Source organism: Etheostoma cragini, chromosome 23 (assembly GCF_013103735.1).
Source record: "Etheostoma cragini isolate CJK2018 chromosome 23, CSU_Ecrag_1.0, whole genome shotgun sequence".
NCBI classification, from domain to species: domain Eukaryota; kingdom Metazoa; phylum Chordata; class Actinopteri; order Perciformes; family Percidae; genus Etheostoma; species Etheostoma cragini.
The window spans coordinates 17,652,743-17,675,085 of record NC_048429.1 but is presented as its reverse complement, the minus strand read 5'-3'; the positions used below and the strand labels follow the sequence as shown (position 1 = coordinate 17,675,085).

The 22,343-nt window shown below is 40.9% G+C and overlaps 1 protein-coding gene across 1 annotated transcript in view; it reads left to right on the top strand.

Moving 5' to 3' along the window:
- Nucleotides 1-21,436, top strand: part of tmtc1 (transmembrane O-mannosyltransferase targeting cadherins 1) — a 138,433-nt gene extending 116,997 nt beyond the window's left edge. Inside the window, exons 10-19 of the mRNA XM_034863173.1 lie at nt 522-635; nt 1,803-1,946; nt 3,939-4,047; nt 4,366-4,468; nt 6,884-7,019; nt 9,186-9,330; nt 9,657-9,794; nt 12,121-12,243; nt 16,554-16,631; nt 20,008-21,436. Of these exons, the coding sequence (XP_034719064.1) occupies nt 522-635; nt 1,803-1,946; nt 3,939-4,047; nt 4,366-4,468; nt 6,884-7,019; nt 9,186-9,330; nt 9,657-9,794; nt 12,121-12,243; nt 16,554-16,631; nt 20,008-20,133 (1,216 nt within the window). The 3' untranslated portion in view covers nt 20,134-21,436. The remainder of the gene's footprint in view (nt 1-521; nt 636-1,802; nt 1,947-3,938; nt 4,048-4,365; nt 4,469-6,883; nt 7,020-9,185; nt 9,331-9,656; nt 9,795-12,120; nt 12,244-16,553; nt 16,632-20,007) is intronic.
- The last annotated feature ends 907 nt before the right edge of the window (nt 21,437-22,343 follow it).

The following is a 22,343-nucleotide window of genomic DNA, read 5'->3' as shown; positions in this document are numbered from 1 at the left end:
CTTCCCCATACTGATGCTCGGTTTGAACTGCAGGAGATTCTCTTGACCATGTCTACATGCCTAAATGCACTGATTGGCTGCTTAGAAATTAAGTGTTAACGAGCAGTTGGACAGGTGTACCTAATAAAGTGGCCGCTGAGTGTAGTTCTACAAGACTCTGATTGGGATCTGAATAAAAGAGAAGGGGTCAAGACATCCCCAGACAGAACAAGACAGCCCTTTATCTTTCCAATGAGAAATATTAATTATAATGACTTTAAACAGAGGCAAATACTGAAGTCTTTAACAGAGGTCTTTTGGCCAATTTTATTGACTCAATTTTATTTGACTCAATCTACACACAAAAGAAAATAGAAAAGTAGAAGATCCACTTCAAAATACAAGGACGTCATTCCGGAAAGCAGGACCATCTACGTAGTTTATTGGTTGTCACAGTGATGTTGCTCAGATGTCCGCAGCTTATTTCTTTCTGCAAACTCATGCCTCCTCCTCCTTTTCCCTCCTCTTCCTCTGTGTTTCAGCTCTGGTATCCAGACTCTTCCACACAATGCCAAAGTCCACTACAACTACGCCAATTTCCTGAAAGACGGCGGCCGGCACCAGGAGGCCATTCACCACTACACCACCGCCCTCAGGTCTGACTCTGAACCCACTGTACTGACCCAACACATTCTATTCTCCACCACTGCTAAAGATACGCGAGCTGCGGGCCAGCGAGAGCATCCAGTCAATTTATGTAAAGATACTGTTTGAATTCTACCTGGCAGTTTGTTAAATGTCACAGACTTTGTTTTATGTCAAATGGTCAAGTATTCCCTTCATTCATACCTTACACCTGTTACTTCTCTCTTGGTGCCACTGTGGGTTAGCTGTGTTTTTGTTCATATTCTGAAAAAAACGGTATGGTGGTAAGGGTCTATGTAAACTTTACTTAGGACACTGTTACCTTTTTAGCATGGTTGTCATTTACACTCAACAACTATGTAGCTACATGCTAGTTACTTTTCTGAATCGGACTTGAGGTGATCCCCTAAACGGTGGTGTCAAACTCGTTCATAGGTGACATACCCTTATTATGATCTCAAGTGGGCCAGGCCAGTAAACCTCTACAGAAAGACCAGAAACTCGATTTTGGCAAACGCAAGTTGCTTCTTGTACGACACCGTTCTAAGGCCATTGTAGGAAAAAATAAAGATGTTACAGACTCAGGAGAGAGGGGTTATTTTCTGAGATAAAATTCAGAATTTCTGAGATTAAAGTCGTATATATATACGGAAATAACTGATATTCTGTGATGTTAAAGTGGTAAATTTGGAAATGGAATTAATTACTTTTTATTTTCACACCACAAGGGGCAGATCAGGGCTACATCATCCCTAGATGACACCAGAAGATATTCCTTGACAACTTCCAAACATAACATATTCAAACAAATACAAATGTTTGAAAGGGCAGAAAAAGCGTCAGCGGTGCCATCGTAGATGGTATTTTAGACCTTTAAACCAATCACGCCCTGACGTGGCATGTATATTTCTATCGCTATGCCAATGAAAGATATCTATGATGTTGGATCAGCCCGCTAACTCCAATCCACAACACAAGACACACAGTGAGCCTCTTAATTCAGCATAATATACTGCCCCCACGTTCACATGATAAATTGCATCTTGGGTGCACGTAGCGTTTATTTCTGAAGACGTGCACTCTTACGCTCCAAAGGAACGCAGGATATGTGTGGCAACCATCTTACTCCTATTTCCCCCCTGCGCTCTGCTGTCTTTTCTTTCCTCCCCTCCTCTCAGGTTATACCCCCGCCATGCCAGTGCCATGAACAATCTCGGCACATTGACTCGCAACCCAGAGGAGGCTGAGCGCTACTACAGGAAGGCCCTGGACACCAACCCTCAGCATAACAGAGCTCTGTTTAATCTGGGAAACCTCCTTAAGTAAGACACACACACACACACACACTCTGACACACAAACTAAACAGCTATTGGAGAACAAGGCCTTTATTTACAGAACATTTCATCTTACCACCAGGCGGACTCTTTAACAAAAGCTCAAAGCTAAGTACTTGAGTTGCCCTAAAAGGCTTTTAAAATTGCCACTGCTTACAGGTCAATTTATTCTAGGCACGTCCGGAGATTTAAATACCTGTGCCTCGTGTGTAAATTTGCACAGGATCCCTTGATTTGGAGACACTTATGAGTCTCATTTCGAGACTGTGTGCCCTGCTGCTCAGACTGTATAGGTACAATAAAATTGAGAAGTTAAATGGGAAAAAAGGCCCAACCTGAATGACTTAACTTACAGACCTCTAGCGTATCTATTCACCACAAGAGGGATGAGGAATGGGGAATGTGTTGGAAGATAGACCCTTATTATTCTTTGATTGGCTTGGGAGCTCCTCTGAACTGTTACAGTACAATATGATGGACCCTTACATTTTCCAGTATAACACTTTCATAAATTGTTAAATTTAAGTTACAGAGCTATATTTCTTCTCCCTCCTGCTTGGGTGGCTCTTTAAATTTGGGGACTGCCATGTTAACACTTGTTTAGGACTCGAAACTTACTTACTTAACTTTAAGACTTGGATTCAAGGAACTTGTTGGTCTTGAATTGGAACTTGATGCTGGACTTCATAGCCAAGGCTACCTGGTCTCAACTCTTCCACTTCCTATGTGATAGTGGATTTTAGCCTAGAAAAACACCTAGAATTATTTACAATGAACATGAACAACATGAATGCCTTTGAAGGTGAGATCACTGCTTCATCGCATTTAGAGTCTTAGAAGTTGGTATCAATGCATTGGTATAAATGAGAGAACCTGTGAACACCAGTGTCTCCCGAATAATATTATTCCTGGGGTTGAAACACTCTGCCAAGTATGTTTTTTATTGTGAATGGCTTTCAGGTATGTGATTAAAGTTAAGCTCGTCAGCCACATTGATTTCAAATAATTAACCATTATTAAACTTTGACGACCATAATTTATTGCACTAATGATGAACCTCAGTGTCATGGTGTGTAAATGAGGACACAAACAGATATGTTGAACCGTAGCCTCAGTACTCAGATGCCATCATTGGTCAGCGGAACATGTACTGGCATTAGTCATACTGGAGTCAGAGACTGTAGGGCCTGAAATTTAATAACTCAGTACGCCCCCTAAAAAGAGTTGCCAATTACCCCGACTCCTGACACCGCCGCTGTACTCTGACAAGCTCTTTTTGGTTTGAGTGTTTGTTATGCGGTCAAACAGTATGGACTGGCCTGACCTCTGCTGGCTGTAATGGAAAATCACATGAATAAAAGAAGCTGAAATGAAATAGATCATTATGATTTAGCTCCACTAAATCTCCATTGTAACAGTGGAGCTGTGAGAACAAACCAACCAATCAAGTGGGTCATCGATCTACTGCTGCAAGCCCGCAGCAAGGGCGAGTCTTAGGTTCCTTGATAAAAGCACACTATGCAGATACAGTAGCTTGGAAAATAGTGATATGGGGCTTTGGATTTAATGAATGTCCTGTTTATTAGACTGTAAATGAGACAAGAATTAGTACGCTAGTGCACCCCACTGCGCCCCACTGCCCCTCCGTCCCATTCACTCCCACTTGGAGATGCCGGGGAGGAGAGCCAGAGACAAACCTACACTTAGCGCTTCAAGTTTTTTATATCCGCCAGGTATACTTTTGGATTTATTTGACAGATTGTCTAGCTAGCTGTCTGGATATGTAAGGTAAGGTAACAGGCATTTCCGGCGGCACCTGAGCAATCCCGGAAGTGGAACGTTGTGTAAATAGACCCCATCTCCTCCCACACTACTGAAAAAAATCCTAGAGGTAACGCTGGATGATGATGATGATGATAAGCATAATGATGATAATGAGATTGATGATAACATTGCTGATGATGACGCTGTGTTCCAGATCCCAGGGGAAGGAGAAAGAGGCTGAGACTCTGCTGAAGGACTCCATACACTTCGGCCCACATTTTGCTGATGCCTACTCCAGTCTGGCATCCTTCTATGCTGAGCAGGTAAAACATCCAGAAAACATTCCTCCCCCCCCCCACCCCACCCATCTCACTCTCTCCCTCATTCACTCACTTACACACAAACACACACACAGTATGTACCTTACTTGACTTAGGTGCCTGGAGGTGCGTAATAACTCATCACTATTTAATGACTCTTGAATCAAATTAGTTTTAGCTGTAGATAGTTAATCTCTCTGTAGGGAGCCATGAAGCAGCATTAGAAGCCTGTTCAGTTGTACACACTCCAGTTTCTTGTAATCTTGGTCTAGTTCATTCCTGTTTTAATCCTGTATGTATTTCATCTGCATTCTTCCACAGAAACGCTTTGCTGAAGCCAATGAAGTGTATCTGAAAGGTATAGAGAACTGTCCGGACAGCTCCGACCTGCATAATAACTATGGAGTGTTTCTGGTGGATACGGGTGAGTTGAAATTAGTGTCTCTCTGACCACTATAGTCTTCTGCTGCATAGACCAACGGGCACAGGTTTACCTTAACAAAAGGATTGAACCACTGCCTAAATGTTAAGTTTAAAGGCTTTTATTTTTAGACAGTTTTTTGGGCATTTTAGGCCTTTATTGACAGGGACAGCTGAAGAAATTAAACAGGAGAGTGAGGGGGAACGACATCCAGGAAAGGGCCGCAGGACGGGGGGCTCTATAGAGAAACCTGTAGGGGGAGCTCTATAGAGAAACCTGTAGGTGAAGCTCTATAGAGAAACCTGTAAGAGAAGCTCTATAGAGAAAGGGGGCGCTCTATAGAGAAACCTGTAGGGGGAGCTCTGTAGAGTAACCTGTAAGGGGAGCTCTATAGAAAAACCTGTAGAGGGGCTCTATACAGAAACCTGTAGCAGTTTTTATAGAGTTATAGAGTCTATAAGTTTCTATAGAGATCCCTGTGAGCAAAACGCAATGTGATTCATTCATTCATACATTCAACCTTTACTTATACTCGAGGTGCTCATTTACAATAACATTGAAACAATTTACAAGGACAAAAACAAAACAACATACATCACAGAAAAGAAGTGACAGCATTACAAGAAAAATAAAAACTTTCTAAAATGGAAAAAAAATTGTCAAATAAATGGGGATAAGGATGCAAAACAAAGTACAATTTTATGTAAATCATGTTCACGTAGAGGTTCAAAACCAGATTTATAAATCGTTCAAAGGGAGTTGTGGGTTGATTTTAAGGCAGTGCTAAGTTAAAAGCAGTTTTTCCAAGTTCAGAGCTTGTGGAACATGAAGTAAAAGCAGAGCAGTCAGCAGAGTGAGTCTGATAATATCCCTCTGAGTAACAGAGAAGTTCTGGAAGGTAAGATGGCAGTTTCCCAATCAAAGCCTTATAAATAAAGATATACCAGTGAGTATAATGTCTTTCTTTGAGAGAAGACCACTTATATGTGAAATACAATGATGTGTACCAAAGACATCAACAGTTATAAATCTTGCTTATAAATGCTTTCCTGTCTGGCATGGTTCAACAGTCACATGCCTTTAGAAAGCAAACCCTGACCCAGTTAAGTTCATACTTTAGTTGTGCCTCCAGCTGCAAAACTTAAACTTACTATTTGATTTAATAATTGTGTGTGACATACTGTGCTCTATTTGTGCAAGTCTCTGCATTTGTGTACTTCCAGTATGTTCCAGGCTGAAGCAATTTCTGCAAGAGATGGAGCAAATCAATCTAAACACCAGTGATGTGAAGTCAACACTTATTCTATTTCTTGAACTAAAACACAGCTGTGTGGTCCTCTAGGTAATACAGAGTGCTGCATCAGGGTCAATCATCCACCTCTGCTATGATGGAGTGAAACATCTGCTTTGATTTTGTTTAAAATGAATGTAGAATTTATAACCCCATAACCACAAGGTTGGCGGTACAATCCCAGGCCTCCTATGGCCACATGTCAGAGTGTCCCGAGCAAGACACTGAACCCAAGTTTCTCCCCGGGGGCTGTATACACAGCTCTCCACTGCTCCTAATACTAGGATGGGTTAAGAATGCAGAAATAAAATTTCACTAAATTGTACTGTGTATATGTGACTATTAAAGCTATGTTCACACTTGGTGTCTTTTTTGACTAAAAAAACTTGACCAGGGTGCTTCTGTAGTGAAAAGAAGAAGCTGGCAGTGTTTTGGTTCCAAAAAGCAGCCGAGAGCTTCTTTTGTTGCTATAACAACAGCTAGTGCTGCAGTGTCCTAAACCATAATAAGGAGCGGTGCTAACGGTACTTTAAACAAAGCGAGTTCCCTGAACAGGGAGTATCTGTTCATGTCATATAAGTTGCTGTGCTCCGACTCCATTTTTCCTTGTCCGCTCGGTAATTTAGTGAAAACACGGTTTACTCTATACAGGATTATAATACACAACAGATGCCGGCAGCTTAAATAAAAGACGCCAAGTGTGAATAGCCTAAGAATAAAGTTTGTTTTGTGTTTTTTATCAGCATAATACATATTTATGCACTTAACCAGAACTTATTATAATGGGACATTTTTACCAATTACCACACAAGTATGACTGGTTGTGTTATTGTTATCATGAACACTGTATACTTTGAATGTTTTAAAACTCTGTAGAATATAAATGAACAGGAGCAGGTTTCAATTTGTAAAAATCTGGTCACATACTGTACATTTGATACATCTGTCTCACTTTGCTCACATCCTTTATTTTTTCTTGTACTTACTTTATCCTTCTCTTTCCCTTCTGCATGTTTCTCATTCTTTCCTTATTTCTTCTTAATTCCTGCGTTATACTGTTAATTCCTTCATTCCTTTCCTCTATCCTCCCACTTCCTTTCCTTCCTCCCTGTTCTTGTGTTCCCCAGGAGAGGGGGAGCTGGCAGCTGCTCACTACCAGCAGGCTGTTAGACTCAAACCAGCACACTACGTTGCCATGGTGAACCTGGGCCGCCTGCTCAGATCATCCAATGAGAACACTAAAGCTGAGTCTTGGTACAAAAGGTGAGTAATAATTGATATTTTAGCAGCATGATATTTCTACTCACGGAGGCCTGGAGCACAAATATTTATCAGCTCCAAGGCTACTACTTTATATTGCTGTGTAGTTGACCGTGACCTTTGACCTCCCGGAAGTTTTTATTTAATCCAAACCAAATTTAAAAAATGGGTTGATGGCTAAGTCACAACATTCAAGGTCAAAGTAGAAGTTAGAAGGAAAAATAATCCATTACATCAATTAATTACACCCCAACAGTATGGGAAACCAGTAAATCAGAATATAGCATCTTATGACTAGGGCTGGGTATTTTTCAAAAATATTCAATATCTGTACCGATACAAATACTTTGACTTTGACACCGGTTCCTAAAAGATACCTTTTTTAATATCAATTTTATGATAACAAAAAGAAAGTACAACATCACAGCACACTTTATTTTATTTTTTTTAGCAACTACGTGAACGTTTCGGTGTAACGCAGAGTTTTTCCTGGATTTTTCTACAACGTGCAGACATTATTATTTTATAATATTCCTTACAGGCAATTCAGTCGGTCCCTAAAAAGTATTGAATTCTGTACCCAGCTCTACTTCAATTCAATCAGCATTTGATTAATTTTGAGACACTGGTATAACGACCACAAACACAGACTTAATGCTTTGCAATGTGGATTAATTAGCAGAAAACAGTGTCCAAAGGCCATGTTGTGTTGCCTTGCTGGAATGTTTAAGGGCACCAAAAACTTCTCCGAAGTCAGACACTCAAATAAAATGGTGATGGGTAAATGTAGTGCACTAGCTAATAATGGGTAGTGCTTTTGGACACTGTTGCTTGTCTGTACTTGTGTTCTGCTGTGAGCCTGGCTCATGGCTGTTACAAATTTACATTCTGCAGCTGTCACTTGGTCACCAAATAAAGTTTTCTCATTTTAAGTGTGAAACTATCAATTGAGATGTATTGGATTTTACATGCCTGCTTTAAAGATTTTTGGAAATGTAAAGACCCTACGACTGATCTGTTTCTGTAGCATTTTAAACACAAGATAAAATTCCTTCTGGAAGAGAAACTGTGGTCTAAGAGTTTCAATCTAATACTAATTGTTGCCAATTTGGATTGATTAATGTTTAATGTACAACAGCGCTGCCTCTGTTGACTTTTGGCTCCTTATGTGTACACATCTGACGAATACTCTGTAAAAGTTTGGGGTCTGAAGAGTGATGCCAATGTGAAAGGTCCTTAAAGCTGCATTTCATCTGATTTCCAGCAGGGGGCGACTCCACTGGCTTCAAAAATAATTCTGTTTCTATTGAAATCTATATCAAAACATTTTCATGATAACTTTATGTTATCATTTATGTTATGTTACTCAATTGCTAGTTTCAATTCTTCTTCAACACACCATTTTGCTCATTTTGTAAATTATGGTCCTATTTTTTTTACACGCCGACCTGCCAATCAGGACAGAGGCTGTGGACATTACAAAAGACCTGAACTTGTTTTTCGGTGTTATCCGTGTTTTAATCTTAAACGTTGCCTCGCTGTGTTTTCACGTCATCAAAGTTCATTGGAACATTTTGCTCAACTAAAAATGTCTTGTTCAGGATTGTACCGACAGAGCTAGCTAGCGCTAGTGTTAGCTGATGACTTGATGAATGTCCACAGTACCCAGAGGTCTGTGTTTACCCACTGGAGGACTCACTTTGAAAGGGTTGAAAAACTGCACCTTTCCCTATTTAGTATTTAGCTTAGCACAGCATTGAAACCATAGCAAAACTGCCTTGGCTGCATCATCCTCCCCAACTCAAACCTCTCATCAAAAATCATTAGAACAAGATGGCCAAACTCGATGGGTGACGTCACTGGTGCTACGTTAATTTTTCTTTGGCAACAATCTGACTACATTTTTTAAATATTAACATATGGTGATATATATCAGTTTGAGAAGGCCTCATGTGCTTCGTTTTCCACTGTGAGCCAACAGGTCAGAAGGCCGCCGGACTGCTTACAGCAAGGTTCAACAAGAACAGGGTTAATGAGAAATACAATCTACTAATCATATCATAGACATTTTGTTGTTTTATCACTGTACGTTGCAGCTAAAACACTTGTTTTAAAGTGAACAGCAGTTGTTGAAGGCCATCCTTTGTGACCTTTGACCTTTTCCTGCAGGGCGCTGAAGGTGACAAGGAAGGTGGACATCCTGACTCCACTTGGAGCTCTGTACTACAACACGGGCCGCTACGAGGAGGCTCTGCAGGTGTACAAAGAGGCTGCTGCCCTGCAGCCAGACAGCACCGACATCTGGCTGGCTCTGGTGAACAGACACACGCACGCATACACACGCGCACACACACGCGCACACACACACACACATTAAATCATGGAATGCCAGGATATCTGTGTGGGTAAGTGTGTGGTTTGGGAAAACTGCCACTTTCTGGATATTTACTAAAGTAACATCTGTCTGGCATCGAACATTTAGCCAAAACCTGGAAAAAAAATGTTTCTCACAGACACACAACACACAAACACACACACACACACACACACACACACACACACACACACACACACACACACACACACACACACACACACACACAAACATGTACAAATTCACACATGCTATTTCTGTTCCAGGCTCAGGTGTTAGCCATGGCCGGTCGTACCAAAGAGGCAGAGAAGATGACCCTGGACATCATATCCAGAGAAGGCAGCTGCATCGAATGTTACCGCCTCCTGTCTGCCATCTACAGCAAGCATGGCAACTACACAGAGGTGTGTGTCTGTGTGTGTGCGAGCATGTGTGTGTACAGCCTTGGTGTCTGGTGCTCAGAGGTAAGATACCACACAGTTAGGGAGGATAAACTCTCAGCAGGAGATGCTTTCTGCTCCAACAGTTACCGTGGAAACTAATCACCTCTGTTGCACATCAGACCAGCAACCCTTTTTCCTCCCACTCTGTTCTATCACCACCATCAGCACTTGTGCTTGTCTGTCTGACACTTTCACTGTCTCACAGTAAATATTAATTCTGTGTTTTTAAGAATGCAGAGTGTTTACACTAGACGTCTACAGTACAATGATGTGCAAACACACATACTAATACCAATGACAGTGTGGTTTTGGGGGACATTATTGTCCCATTTGTCCCATGTTTTTAGCGCAGATAGAGAGGAGCTGCCTACAACTGGAAAAAAAACGTGAAGAAATTGCACCCCAAAAATTCAACATTTTAGGTTTAACTAAAAGTGATATTAATACAGTATATAGGTGTACAAATGTGAGTCCAAGCTATAACAAGAAGCGTTTGTTACCAACGATGGCATTGTATAACCAAACTGCAGATCAGTCAGGACTGAAATGTCTCACAAAGACAACGTAAGGATGTATTTTCTTGTTCTTGAAATTAGCCACTATTATTTAAATAATTATTAGTAAACGCTCTTGTACAGTATGTGACAAATGTTGCAGATTCAGTGCTACACAGAGCTGGTGTGTATGTGTGTGCATTCACTCAGATCCGATCACAACGAGTGTAATGTCACTACCGTGACCAGTGGGTGGAAGAAGTATTCAGGTACATGAAGAAATATACTTTAGAAATACAAGTATCCAAAAGTTATACTGTAGCACTGTAATTATAAAAATGGCCCTGTCAGTGTAACTGTTTATTTTACTGTTTGAGGTACTTTCTACACACCTGGATTGATGTAACAATACATTATATTTTATAAAGTGATCATGTGTTTCTTATGTAAAAGGGTCATTGGGTTTTTTTTCAACCTGTACTGTACTTTCCCATTCATTGGTCTCTAATGTGAACAACATCTTTAAAATTGACGGCAAGACATGTACCCAACCCTGTACATAAATGTAACTGTAGTTGCTTATGCATAAACTTCACGTGGTTTGACTCAGAAGAGATGATTGCTACTTTAGCGGCAGGAAAAAGGGTCCGTGCGCCAGACGCATGGTTCAAAAGGGTTGTACTTAGTGTCTTCATTAATTCATAGCTCTGTTTTGGGCATAACATGCAATCAACCAATCAGAGGTCCTCTCTCATTCCCTTTAAAAGTCAGGTGTGTTTGGACCTTGGCATATTGCTATTTTGAAGGGGGATTTGCTAAGCAGGAAGGAGAGATTTTCAGGATAAGAAACTGACAGAGCCGTGTATTTATGTGTGTGTGAATGCACTCGTTTAATACGTTTTCACACTGGTTTTCTTTTTATTCTTCTGTGTGTGTGTGTGTGTGTGTGTGTGTAACAAGCATAGTGTGCACGCAATGTGTACGAATATAGGCGCATTTCACTAATGCGCTGTTAAAATAACAATGAAATACTTCAGACCAGTTTTTTCTTGGTCATTTTTTGCAGCCTCAAGGTAGCAATTTGCCCTGAATGCACCTGAGCACACCTCCCTGTAAGACCAGCATACGAATTGTAAGGCATAGGTTTTCTTACAATATCATATGAACCTGTTCATTACAATGTGTTGCACTCAGATATGAAATATGGTTTCATCTAACTCATGGCAATATAATATTTCCAAAACCGTTTTGTTATTCTTTGTAATAATTGTACTTGAACTTGTATTCACCTGGAAACAGACACCATTTGTGTCTTGTTTGAAATGTTCTCCCCCCAGGAGAGTACCTGAAGCCAAGAACACAATTGAAACATGGAGTCTGCTACCCACCAAATAAAAAGCACAAATCAAATCCTTTCATTCTCTCTCTCTTCTCACTTTGAGTGAGAGGCAGTGAGAAAGCTGACGCTGCACTCTCTCAGAGAGACAGGAAAAAATGATCATACCCTTCATCTCCTTCCCTTTCTGTCTGGCTAGCTCTCAGTTGAGACTTTCTCTTCTCTGGGTCATCCGCTTCTTCTTCTCGTCCCTCCATCCCTGTGTCCTTCAGAGGCCTTAATGGTTCAAAGTAGCTTTTTGTAGGGCCTGCTGTGACTACTGCAGCGACTCAACAATCGCACCAGGAACGCAGTACGCTCAAACAGCAAGACGCTCAACTCTAAGAGAGAGGGCTTTTTTGTGGGTATATTAATTTATGTGTGTTTGTTTGTATTTGACTGTGTGTTTTGGTGACAGGCGCTGGATGCTCTGGACCGGGCCCTGCAGCAGAGTCCCCGTGATCTGACAGTGAGAGCAGAGCTTTACTTCTCCAAAGGAAACCAGCTCAGAGAGATGAACCAGCTGGACCGAGCCTTCGAGGTACTGCTCTTTTCCTCTTCTTCTTCTTCTTCTTCTTCTTCTTCTTCTTCTTCTTCTACTTCTTCTCCCTTTCATTCTCAATTTAATTCAAGGGGCGTTATTGGCATACAAGTTTTGATAGCAATTTTGACACAGCATCAATTACAATTGTTGACTTTGGTGGTGCAGAGGCAGATGTTATTTGTGTAGTACTTTGGTCTGTTTGCAATACATATGTGTATACAAACACATGGTGTGTTGTATATCTGTTTCAGTTATCAATGTTTTGAATGTCATTGATGTTTAGAAAAACGTAAAAAAATCTCTTTATTGCCCAATAAATTAAACATAACAGGCAAAAACATTACATAAAATTATACAACAGAACCATTATCAACTATTAGAACCACACACTAAGATAAAAAGGCACTCAAATGTGTAGAACTAAAAACAAACACACAAACAAACAAATTACGATGTATGTAGTCCATTCAAGGCAGAGAAATGCGGAACTGATGCGCAAATCAATATTAACATTAGCGTTTTGCGATTAGCGTTAGCATAGCAAGCTAGCGATTTTTAGTTAAAAACATGGTTGCAAGTATATATGCACAGGACTGTATAGACCATAAAACAAGACTGTCGTAATTTTTAAATTAAGTTTTTTTCACATAGATGCAAGAATTGTTGTCATTACTTAAAATTCCTCTGCATTCCTTCCACATTGCTGGTAAGGAAATTGGAGTAAAAGGCAATCCTTTTTGCTTTTGACATTTCTTTTTTTTTATTAAGTGCTCTGCATTGGATCTAATTCATGTCAGTGTGAAGAGTTGTTCATGTGAATTTCAAAAAGCAACTGGTAAATAGAAACGTTAGAGTGCATTTTGAACTGTGTGTAAATGACAAGTCAATATAACTTGACTGAGAAGATTGAAAAGAAAAAAGGCTGCTTCCACAGTTTTAACAATCATCCACTTACCATATAGCAGATCCAGATCATTAATGCGACCTTACGCATGGTGCCTAGCTCTGCTGTCCTAACTTTCACTTTCACTTTGAGAGTTACCATTCAAACAGATCTAAATCGTACACTCTGAATAACCTTTCTAAATCTGTGAAGGAAATTTCTGGAAGGCAACTGTCTGAACAGGAAGCTTTGATTGACTTCCCATGGTGAGGCTTAAGAGGAGAGAAAGTGTCCCCGATGTGAGTTAAGTGCAGATTTGAGTCGTGAACACGTTACTTTGTGACGAGGGAAGATGTGAGTTGTGCATGCGTCACTTTGCGACAAGTAGCCTACAAGATGCTAACGAGAGAATTCTGTAATGTCAATACAGTAAAAATGGACCTAGATGCAAGTTACCATCAAACACAACAAAGGCTGTCAGTTGAATGGTGTTTTGAGCTAACGTTAGCAATCAAACAACCATAGATAGCTAAAATGTTTTCAAATGAATCCCATCTTCTGTTAATGTTTGTAATGAGAAAAGTTTATTATTTTATGGATTTCACAAATTTCAGTATAACACGTTATACTGTAAACGGTTTCATTCTCAGCATGCACAACTCCCATCTGCACTCGGCTCACATCATGGAGAGACAGAAAGCAAACAAACCTAAGAGGGGCGACTGAGCACTTTGTGGCAAACACTGATGTAGTGGAAACAAGATGGTAAGAGCCAAAGAGGCCATCTCAGGTCACTGCAGCTTTAAAGGGAGCAGGGTTTGCAAAGGGGAAACTGCTTCATTAGTTGATACAGATAATAGTGTGATGACAGAGACCCAAACACACGGGGTAAACAGGATCTGCAGCAGTGTGCAGTACAACAAAATATGGTGTTTTTTGAAAATGAAACCTCGGAAACTTATTCTGGAAAATGAGCATAATATGGGCGCTTTAACCTTGTATGAAAACAAGAGATCCATTGTACATATTAAGCTGTATGCACAGTACTGGTTTGCTATGGAATGGCATATCTAAATGGTATGCAGTTACCAATAATCATATTAATTACACCTGTGCTTTCCTGCTGTGCCAGAATCATTCCAGTGCACTAACAATTCAGCTCCCAATAATATGAAATTGTAAAAAGCTAAAAAAAATTCCATTGTGGTCTCACTGTTACAGCAGTATAAACACAGCTGCAGCTAATAGTAAGAATAATAAGTAAGTCAATAACGTCATTAATATGTAAATAAATACTGTACTAAAAAAGGTTGATTCAGGGCTGTGAGTTACTGTTACAAGCATTGACAATAATTCAGATTGTTTCTCTATTATTGCATGCTCATTAGTTTACTAAAATCATCTGCTCTAACACTGCAAAATCTCCCTTCAACAGAACTCTGTCAAGGTGGACCGTTCAACTTGTCAAACACAGATGCAATAGTTATACTAATTGCTTTTCATTTAGTTGCCTGTGCTTTTTTTAAAATTCAGATATTGTGTTTTTGTATTGGCTGCCGTTGATCTGTGCTTTGCAATGGACAAGTCAAGTCGATGTCTAAAATCTGGCCCTTGGAACTGTATTTACTTTGCAGTGTCTAAATGTCTGAAAGTGTAATGTGTATGCGCTATACAGTGCCCTCAGAAGGAATGAAAACGGTAATTTTAATAGGACGCACACAAATGTTGCTATGCACAATGCAAGCAAGTTTTTTCAAAGCAGAAACAAAGTGCTTTACAAGGAGAGGGGGGAAAAAAGTGAATCTGACCCATTGTCAAATTTAAATGAGCTCCAGTTAATACTTTGCCTGAGCACATCCTGTGTTTGCAGCCCTGATCTAGAAACAGACAGAAAACTGCTGTTCTGGAGACCTGAGGATCCCTAGAGTAATCAGAGGGCGCAACAGCTCCTTTCAATCCTGAGGTGCCAGACTATGTATAGTAAATATTTTTAAGTCAGTTCAACAAGTGACGAAGGTCAATGGAGAGAAGCTTAAAAAAATTTCAGGTTAGTCTGGGAAGTGAACGTGAATAAACAACATTTATTAAACAGAATACTTAAAGCTATAGTGTGTAGTTTCTGTCTCCCCATGAGGAATTCTAATTATTCACAACACATCTGTTTCATCCACATGATAGATGCCTTCTGTGTTCAACCCCACCCCTCCTCCACATAGTTTCTAGTAGCCAAGGAGGACACTGAGGATTGAAAAAACATGATGGACTCTTCAGAAGACGTCATTATCTTCACTCTTGTTTCTGCGTGCCAAAGTCACCGTAAGCCACAATCTTCTGAACATGGAAATACTGAGAAACAGAGAGAGTTTCCTGGAGCGGATAGTCTTAATAAGCTTTGGATCAACTTGTTTGGCAATGGCTTGCCGTAATTGACGTTCATAATACAAAAAAAGTTATGCACTAAAGCTTTATTGTGCTAGGGGCAGAGTTCAGGGAGGGATCGAGGACTTTAGGGAGGGTTTAGGGAAATCCAGCAGAATCCGAGATTCCGGGGAAGGTATTCAGTTGGATTCAGTGTGTGTCCATAGGTAGAGTTCCACAATCCAGAGCTGTGTGTGCAGGACCTCTGGTCCATCTGGTTTTATTTTCTAAAAAAGCGTGTAAAACATCCACCTTGTTGTCCACTGTCAATCTATGAACACTGTTTTTTTCAGGAAAAACTGAGCTATTAGAATAGTTGTGCTGCACTGGGGTCAAAGGATTTGAACAGAAAATATATTAATAAATAGAGCAATACAAAATGTTAAACCAAATGTCGCGGTCTTCACAATGAGCTAATCGCATTCTTTAACTTCTCGATATTGATTTCCAAACGATTCATTGTTCAGCCCTACTCACGCAGTGAGATAGCTGCTGGTTAGTAAATACACAGGGACATTACAAGCCTGGGTAATATGGGGATTAATAGTGGGATGTCTACACAACTGTGTGAGTCGATAGACTTCAAAAGGTCCACAATTGTACTCGAACCAAAGTTCAAAACACATGTCATGTGTGGCTCACAAATGGGTTGAATACATGCTGCTATATAAAGGAATAAAGGATGCATTATATGTTGTAAGTTGTTTCCTGGCATACGTCACTCACACATTTTACACTTATGGCAGGGTCTTGTGTAGGCTGTTTACATATTAACGATCATATGTACATTATATGTACTGGCCTTCAACACATTGTGAATACATATTTCTAAAATTGTTTGATGTGTGTTGCGTTTTTAAAAGACTAAAACTAACAAATTAATCCAAACTAAAACTAAGCATTTTAAATTTCAGTGGTGAACTGGGCCTAGATCTGTCCTCAGACAAGCTGTTGCTGTTCTCTCATCATATATGACGCTGACCAGTCTATTTTTGTCCCCCCCCAGAGCTACAAGCTGGCTGTCGAACTAAAACCTGACCAGTCTCAGGCCTGGATGAACATGGGAGGGATCCAGCACATTAAGGTTCTTTTCTTTTATATTTACATTTTATTACAAAGAAGAAACAACAAATCATACAACACAAGGACACGTCAGTACGTGTGCTACGTCAGAGGTTACAGAATAAAATATATAAATACTTATTTAGGATATTATTTCAAAAGTAGCTGTGCTACTTCCAGGATTGCTCCGTTTCCGCCGGGAATTCCGCCGAATGTCCCTCATTTCAGCAGGATGTCCGTCTCCTTCCTTTTTCTTTGTGTTTCTGAGGACTATGGTTACCTGGTCCTCAGATCTCTGCAGGGTAAATCCAGACAGCTAGCTAGACTATCTGTCCAATCAGAGTTCTCTGTTGCACGTCGTCACAGAGGTTAAGTAGCCTGTTTTTAGTGTGAAAAATCCATCCATTTTCGACCGCTTATCCGTTATCGGGTTGCGGTCCATTAGAGGTCCCCCAACTTCCCTTTCCCGAGCCACATCAACCAGCTCCGACTGGGGGATCCTGAGGCGTTCCCAGGCCAGGTTGGAGATATAATCTCTCCACCTTGTCCTGGGTCTTCCCTGAGGCCTCCTCCCAGCTGGACGTGCCTGGAACACCTCCCTAGGGATGCGCCCAGGAGGCATCCTTACCAGATGCTTGAACCATCTCAACTGGCTCCTTTCGACGCGAAGGAGCAGCGGCTGTACTCCGAGATCCTCTTGGATGACTGTGCTTCTCACCCTATCTCTAAGGGAGACGCCAGCCACCCTCCTGAGGAAACCCATTTTGGCCGCTTGTACCTTGGATCTCATTCTTTCGATCATGAGTCCCAGCCTTCATGACCATAGGTGAGGGTAGGAACGAAAATTGCCCAGGAAGATCGAGAGCTTTGCCTTCTGGCTCAGCTCCCTTTTCGTCACAACGGTGCGATAAACAGAATGTAATACCGCACCAGCTGCTCGGATTCTCCGACCAATCTCACGCTCCATGTTCCCCTCACTCGCGAACAAGACCCCAAGGTACTTAAACTCCTTCACTTGGGGTAAGGACTCACTCCCTACCCGAAGAAAGCACTCCATCGGTTTCCTGCTGAGAACCTGCTGATCCTCATCCCAGCCGCTTCACACTCAGCTGCGAACCGATCCAGTGAGTGCCGAAGGTCACAGACCGATGAGGCGCTCAGGACCACATCATCTGCAAAAAGCAGCGATGAGATCCTGAGCCCACACTGCAACCCCTCCCTGCCCTGACTACGCCTAGACTATGCGTAGCATAGTGTGAAAAATGTGAAACATTATCTACATAAAGGATCAAACTTTTATGGAATATAAGTGGCTATAATTATGTTTTTTCATAGACAACGTCACAGACATATGCCAGTAATTAAAGTGGAAACGTTATTTTGTAATGTTTGGTAATTTTTGGCACTTTTCAGTTAGATTTTGCCACGTTACAGAGTCAGAAAAGACTTTTTCACATTCTCACGTCAAGTTAATTTTTTTATTCATCACAATGTGACGAGTGAAGCAACATTTATACATGAGGCCCCTGGTGTCTTACAACTTCTAGCAGTTCTTACCTCTGTATCTGTGTGTGTGTGTGTATGTGTGTGTATGTATGTATGTATATACTCACACACACACACACAAACACACAGTAAACACCCCTAATATTCCCGTTTACATGTTTTCCAGCAGTGGAGGATTTGTTGGAGCGTCTCTCTTCCATTTCTTCAACCAGCTTCCTCAAAAGATCACCGTAGCAATGTGTGCGCATATGCAAAAACCTGTTAATATCCAAGTCTTTGACAATGTTTAAAAGTAGCTGTGTTTCCTTTTTTTTGAGCATGCATCTTTACCGTAGCCGGACTCACTGGAACTGTTGGTTGGTTGGATTGTGTACAGTAACCATAGCAACACACAGAGCTGACTTTAAGCCGTAAAAAGGCCATAAACTGTTGCAAACTACAGTAAAAATGTTGATTGAGACGCATATTCCAAATGCGCTTTATACAAAGAATGCCTCTTTCACTAGTTATCCATCCCCTATCATTGTGGCTTTACATATTTTTTATACTATATGTATATACATACTGATTCCATATCAAAAGTGACATTTCTCACAGGAGTGAATTATTTAGTGTCAATTTTTTGGTTTTATTTACTTCAGAGATTGGGGAATAGGTTGATATATAACTATATTATGGATTTTAGAATGGATTGCATTTCCCACCATCTGGGTAGACAATAATAAATATTTAATCCTAGAATATGAATTGTGAACCTTAGAGTAAAATGTGTGTGTTCATGCACATCCTCATTAATACTGCTCCAAATGTTAAACGCCACGGCCAAGCGTGCCATCAGCTGGTAAAGCCTGCTTGGACCGGTCAGCACTGGGCTGAGCTGCTACAATTTCTCTAATAAGTCCTTCTTTGTCAGAAATTACTTTAAGCGGTTTAATTGGGTAGTTTATCTTCATTAAATGGGATTTTTGTTTTATAGCAAAACCACATGCCCAACAATTGAAATGTGAAAGTATTAATTTATTATCACGTTTAACTTTGTTTGATATTTCATTGACATTTCATGATAAAGTCCCAATAGGCAGTCCCATTTTTACTAATTTTACAAGTGATTCAACAATTTACTCTGTTCCTCTGACATTACCATGACACACATAAAAATAACACTGGCAAATACACCATAAGGGAATAAATAACACTTACCATAGGGACTCCAGGAGATCCAGGGTACAAGAGGCCAAAATGGGTTTCTTCAGGAGGGGGGGCTGGCTTCTCCCCCTAGGGATAGGGTGATAAACTCAGTCATCTGTGGGGGGCTTGGGGTAGAGCCACTGCTAATCTATGTAACAGTTTCAGTAGTAGATCAAATAATTTCACTGACTGTCGTCCATATTGTTATTAGCCACAAGTCAGATGGGACATGTTTTACCAGGTGTTCATGCGCCTCTTCAAGAGCTTTATAGGTCATATTTTACCCAAAGAATATATTTGCATGCGTTACCATGGTTGCTCTACACAAACCAGTCGACAGTTTCCAACGAAGCAGACCTGATAAGAAGGACAAACTCAGCCAATTGTAAAGATTTTCAAAGACTTGGATATCAACAGGTTTCTGGATATGTGCACACATTGCTACGGCAACATTTTCAAGAAGCTGGTTGAAGGAATAAAAAAGAGACGCTGTGTTTGTACTGTCCAACAAGTCCTCCACCGCTGGGAAAATTTAAAGAGCAAAAAACTGGAATGTTATGCACGTAAACATCAGTGTTGCACACATATATTGTTTGTAATTTGTGTGTGTGTGTTTGTGTGTGTGTGTGTGTGTTTGTGTTTGTGTATGTGTGTGTGTGTGTGTGTGTGTGTGTGTGTGTGTGTGTGTGTGTGTGTGTGTGTAGGGAGACTATGCAGCAGCCAGGATGTACTACCAGCGAGCCTTGCTTCTGAGCCCCAGCTCCAAGCTTCTGAAGGAGAATCTGGCCAAGCTGGACCGGCTGGAGAGGAGGCTGACAGGGGGAGCATAGACCACCATGGTTCCCCAGACACTGTACCATCCTGGGCGCAGATCAGGGGAGGAGGGCACAACCCTATCTCTCTGGAGTCTAAACACCAGCCACCAGGCTGCTGGATAAAACCAACTTGACCTTGTTGCCTGGACCAACGGCGTAAGTAAAAGCAGAGGAGGAAGATGAACTTGTCCGTTCTGCAACATGTTCGCAGGTGGACTAAGTGTGCTGGAGTCAAAGAGACAAATTGAGCCACAGTCCAGAAACCTTTCCTGGGGTAAGGAGAAGAGAACGGCTGGTTGAAAACCATTGGGAGCTCCATGTGTTACCCTATCTGCATCGGCTTTGCATTCACATCTGCTTTTTGTTTGATTTCTTTTTTAGGTTCATGTGAAGACATTATCTATATGGCACTTAATCATAGATTGTAATTCAGTCCTCTGTGAGAACTTTTCATGTATTTCCATTAGTGCAGTGAAAGTGTTTGGAAACATGTTATTATTATGAAGGGAATGAGCATGGAAACAGTGTGTGTAATAAAGTCATCTCAGCTTAAAGGTACACTTTGTAGCTTTCCAAACTTTCAACCGCATCTCAAACATTTCTGCAGCAAGTGGACTTTGCTTAGGTGTAGTAAGGTGACACCCGGTCACACACACAGAAACATTGGTCACATGACAAAGTGGTCAGTGTCATCAACCAAGAGTCAGTGGACGGCTCCATTCAATGAAGAGATACGATTGAAAGTTCTGAAAAGCTAGTAAGTGGATCATTGAATTTAAATGATTGTGTTACAAAAGAAGGGAATATCTTGACACAAAACGTCATTCTCTTGTGAAGCATATCAGCATATAAAGTCTTACAAATGCAAACAAGATCTCAGATTGTTTGAGAAATGTATTAAGATTTATAACGTGTTCTTTCTCTTCAGATATAAACTATAAGATGTTCATCTGACTTCTATTTCCAGAACTGGCTACAGTGTGAAGGCCTTTTCACACGGGGAGCGATTGTTGCGCCTCCTAATTCATTTCAAATGAGATGTGAGCGAGCAGGGGCGCGCAATCCCTTGCAACTGCGTTTGTGCTCGTTACACGCACACCCGCCGCAAGAGATAAACTGTGTTGAACTTTTCCCTAACGTTAGCTACCCACATTAACAGTGCGTGGTTAGGAAAGACTAGGATTGCCACTATTAGTTATAAATCAACTTGTGATTAGGGATATACAACTAATCTCATTCAGCTGTACGACAGGGATATACACGTGCACAGAATCTGTGTGGTCAAACATTGATCGATGAGGGCGTTAACTCGCTAAACGTTTTTTTTTTTTTTTTCTTTTTTTGTTAAACACAAGATTGTATTACAAACAAGTCAACATTATGGCTGGTTTTGAAATTCAGGATCAGCCAACCCCACGTGGCGGCTTTGTCCTATCACGGTGGCAAGTGAAGAGAAACTGGTGGCAAGCACACTAGCGTGTAATGTTGGGTAGCGGGGCGATACCATCCGTGAAAGCAACATGTATATAGACACGTACTATGAGGAGCGCAGTGACTACGCTTGCAAAGTGTTGCTCCCCGTGTCAAAAGCCCTTAAGACCTGATGTCGTGAGCTTTCCGCAAGTAAAATAAGCTAGTAAGTCTACTCCTGTGTGAGGAGTTAGTTTGTGGCTTCATGCATACCATAAACTCTGAAGAAGGCTGTTTGGTTGTTTGTTGTGGTTTTGTTGACATTGATGTTTATTGTGAATCCATTTTGTTATGGAATGAAAATGAAGTGACTAGTGCAATGGCGTACTTGCACCAAGAAGAATAAAAGTATATGTTTTATTAAATGGTGTTTGGAGTTATTACTATTAGTGTTGTCTCGATTCTCCAAATCTACGATACAATTCGATTGAACTTTTTTGTCAGCAGTGACCGCAGTGTCACGATAAGAGTCAATAGATGGCAGAAGGGAAAAACAACAGTTTGAATTTTTCAAATTAACAAAGTGAAATTTAAAAGCACCATAAGTTTACACAGATCAACCCGTTCTCACTCCCAACTCATGATATATGGACATTTGGGCAGTGGCTGTAGCCTTCCAAACGCGCCAGGGAGAACAGCAGCTACACAGGGTTGGAAGATGACGTAGCACTAACTTAGAGAGACTCCAGTAACAACTAGCATGAAAGACCGAAATCTTCGTAGGAAGGTTGGTTGGGGTGGTGGACGGGTCAAAC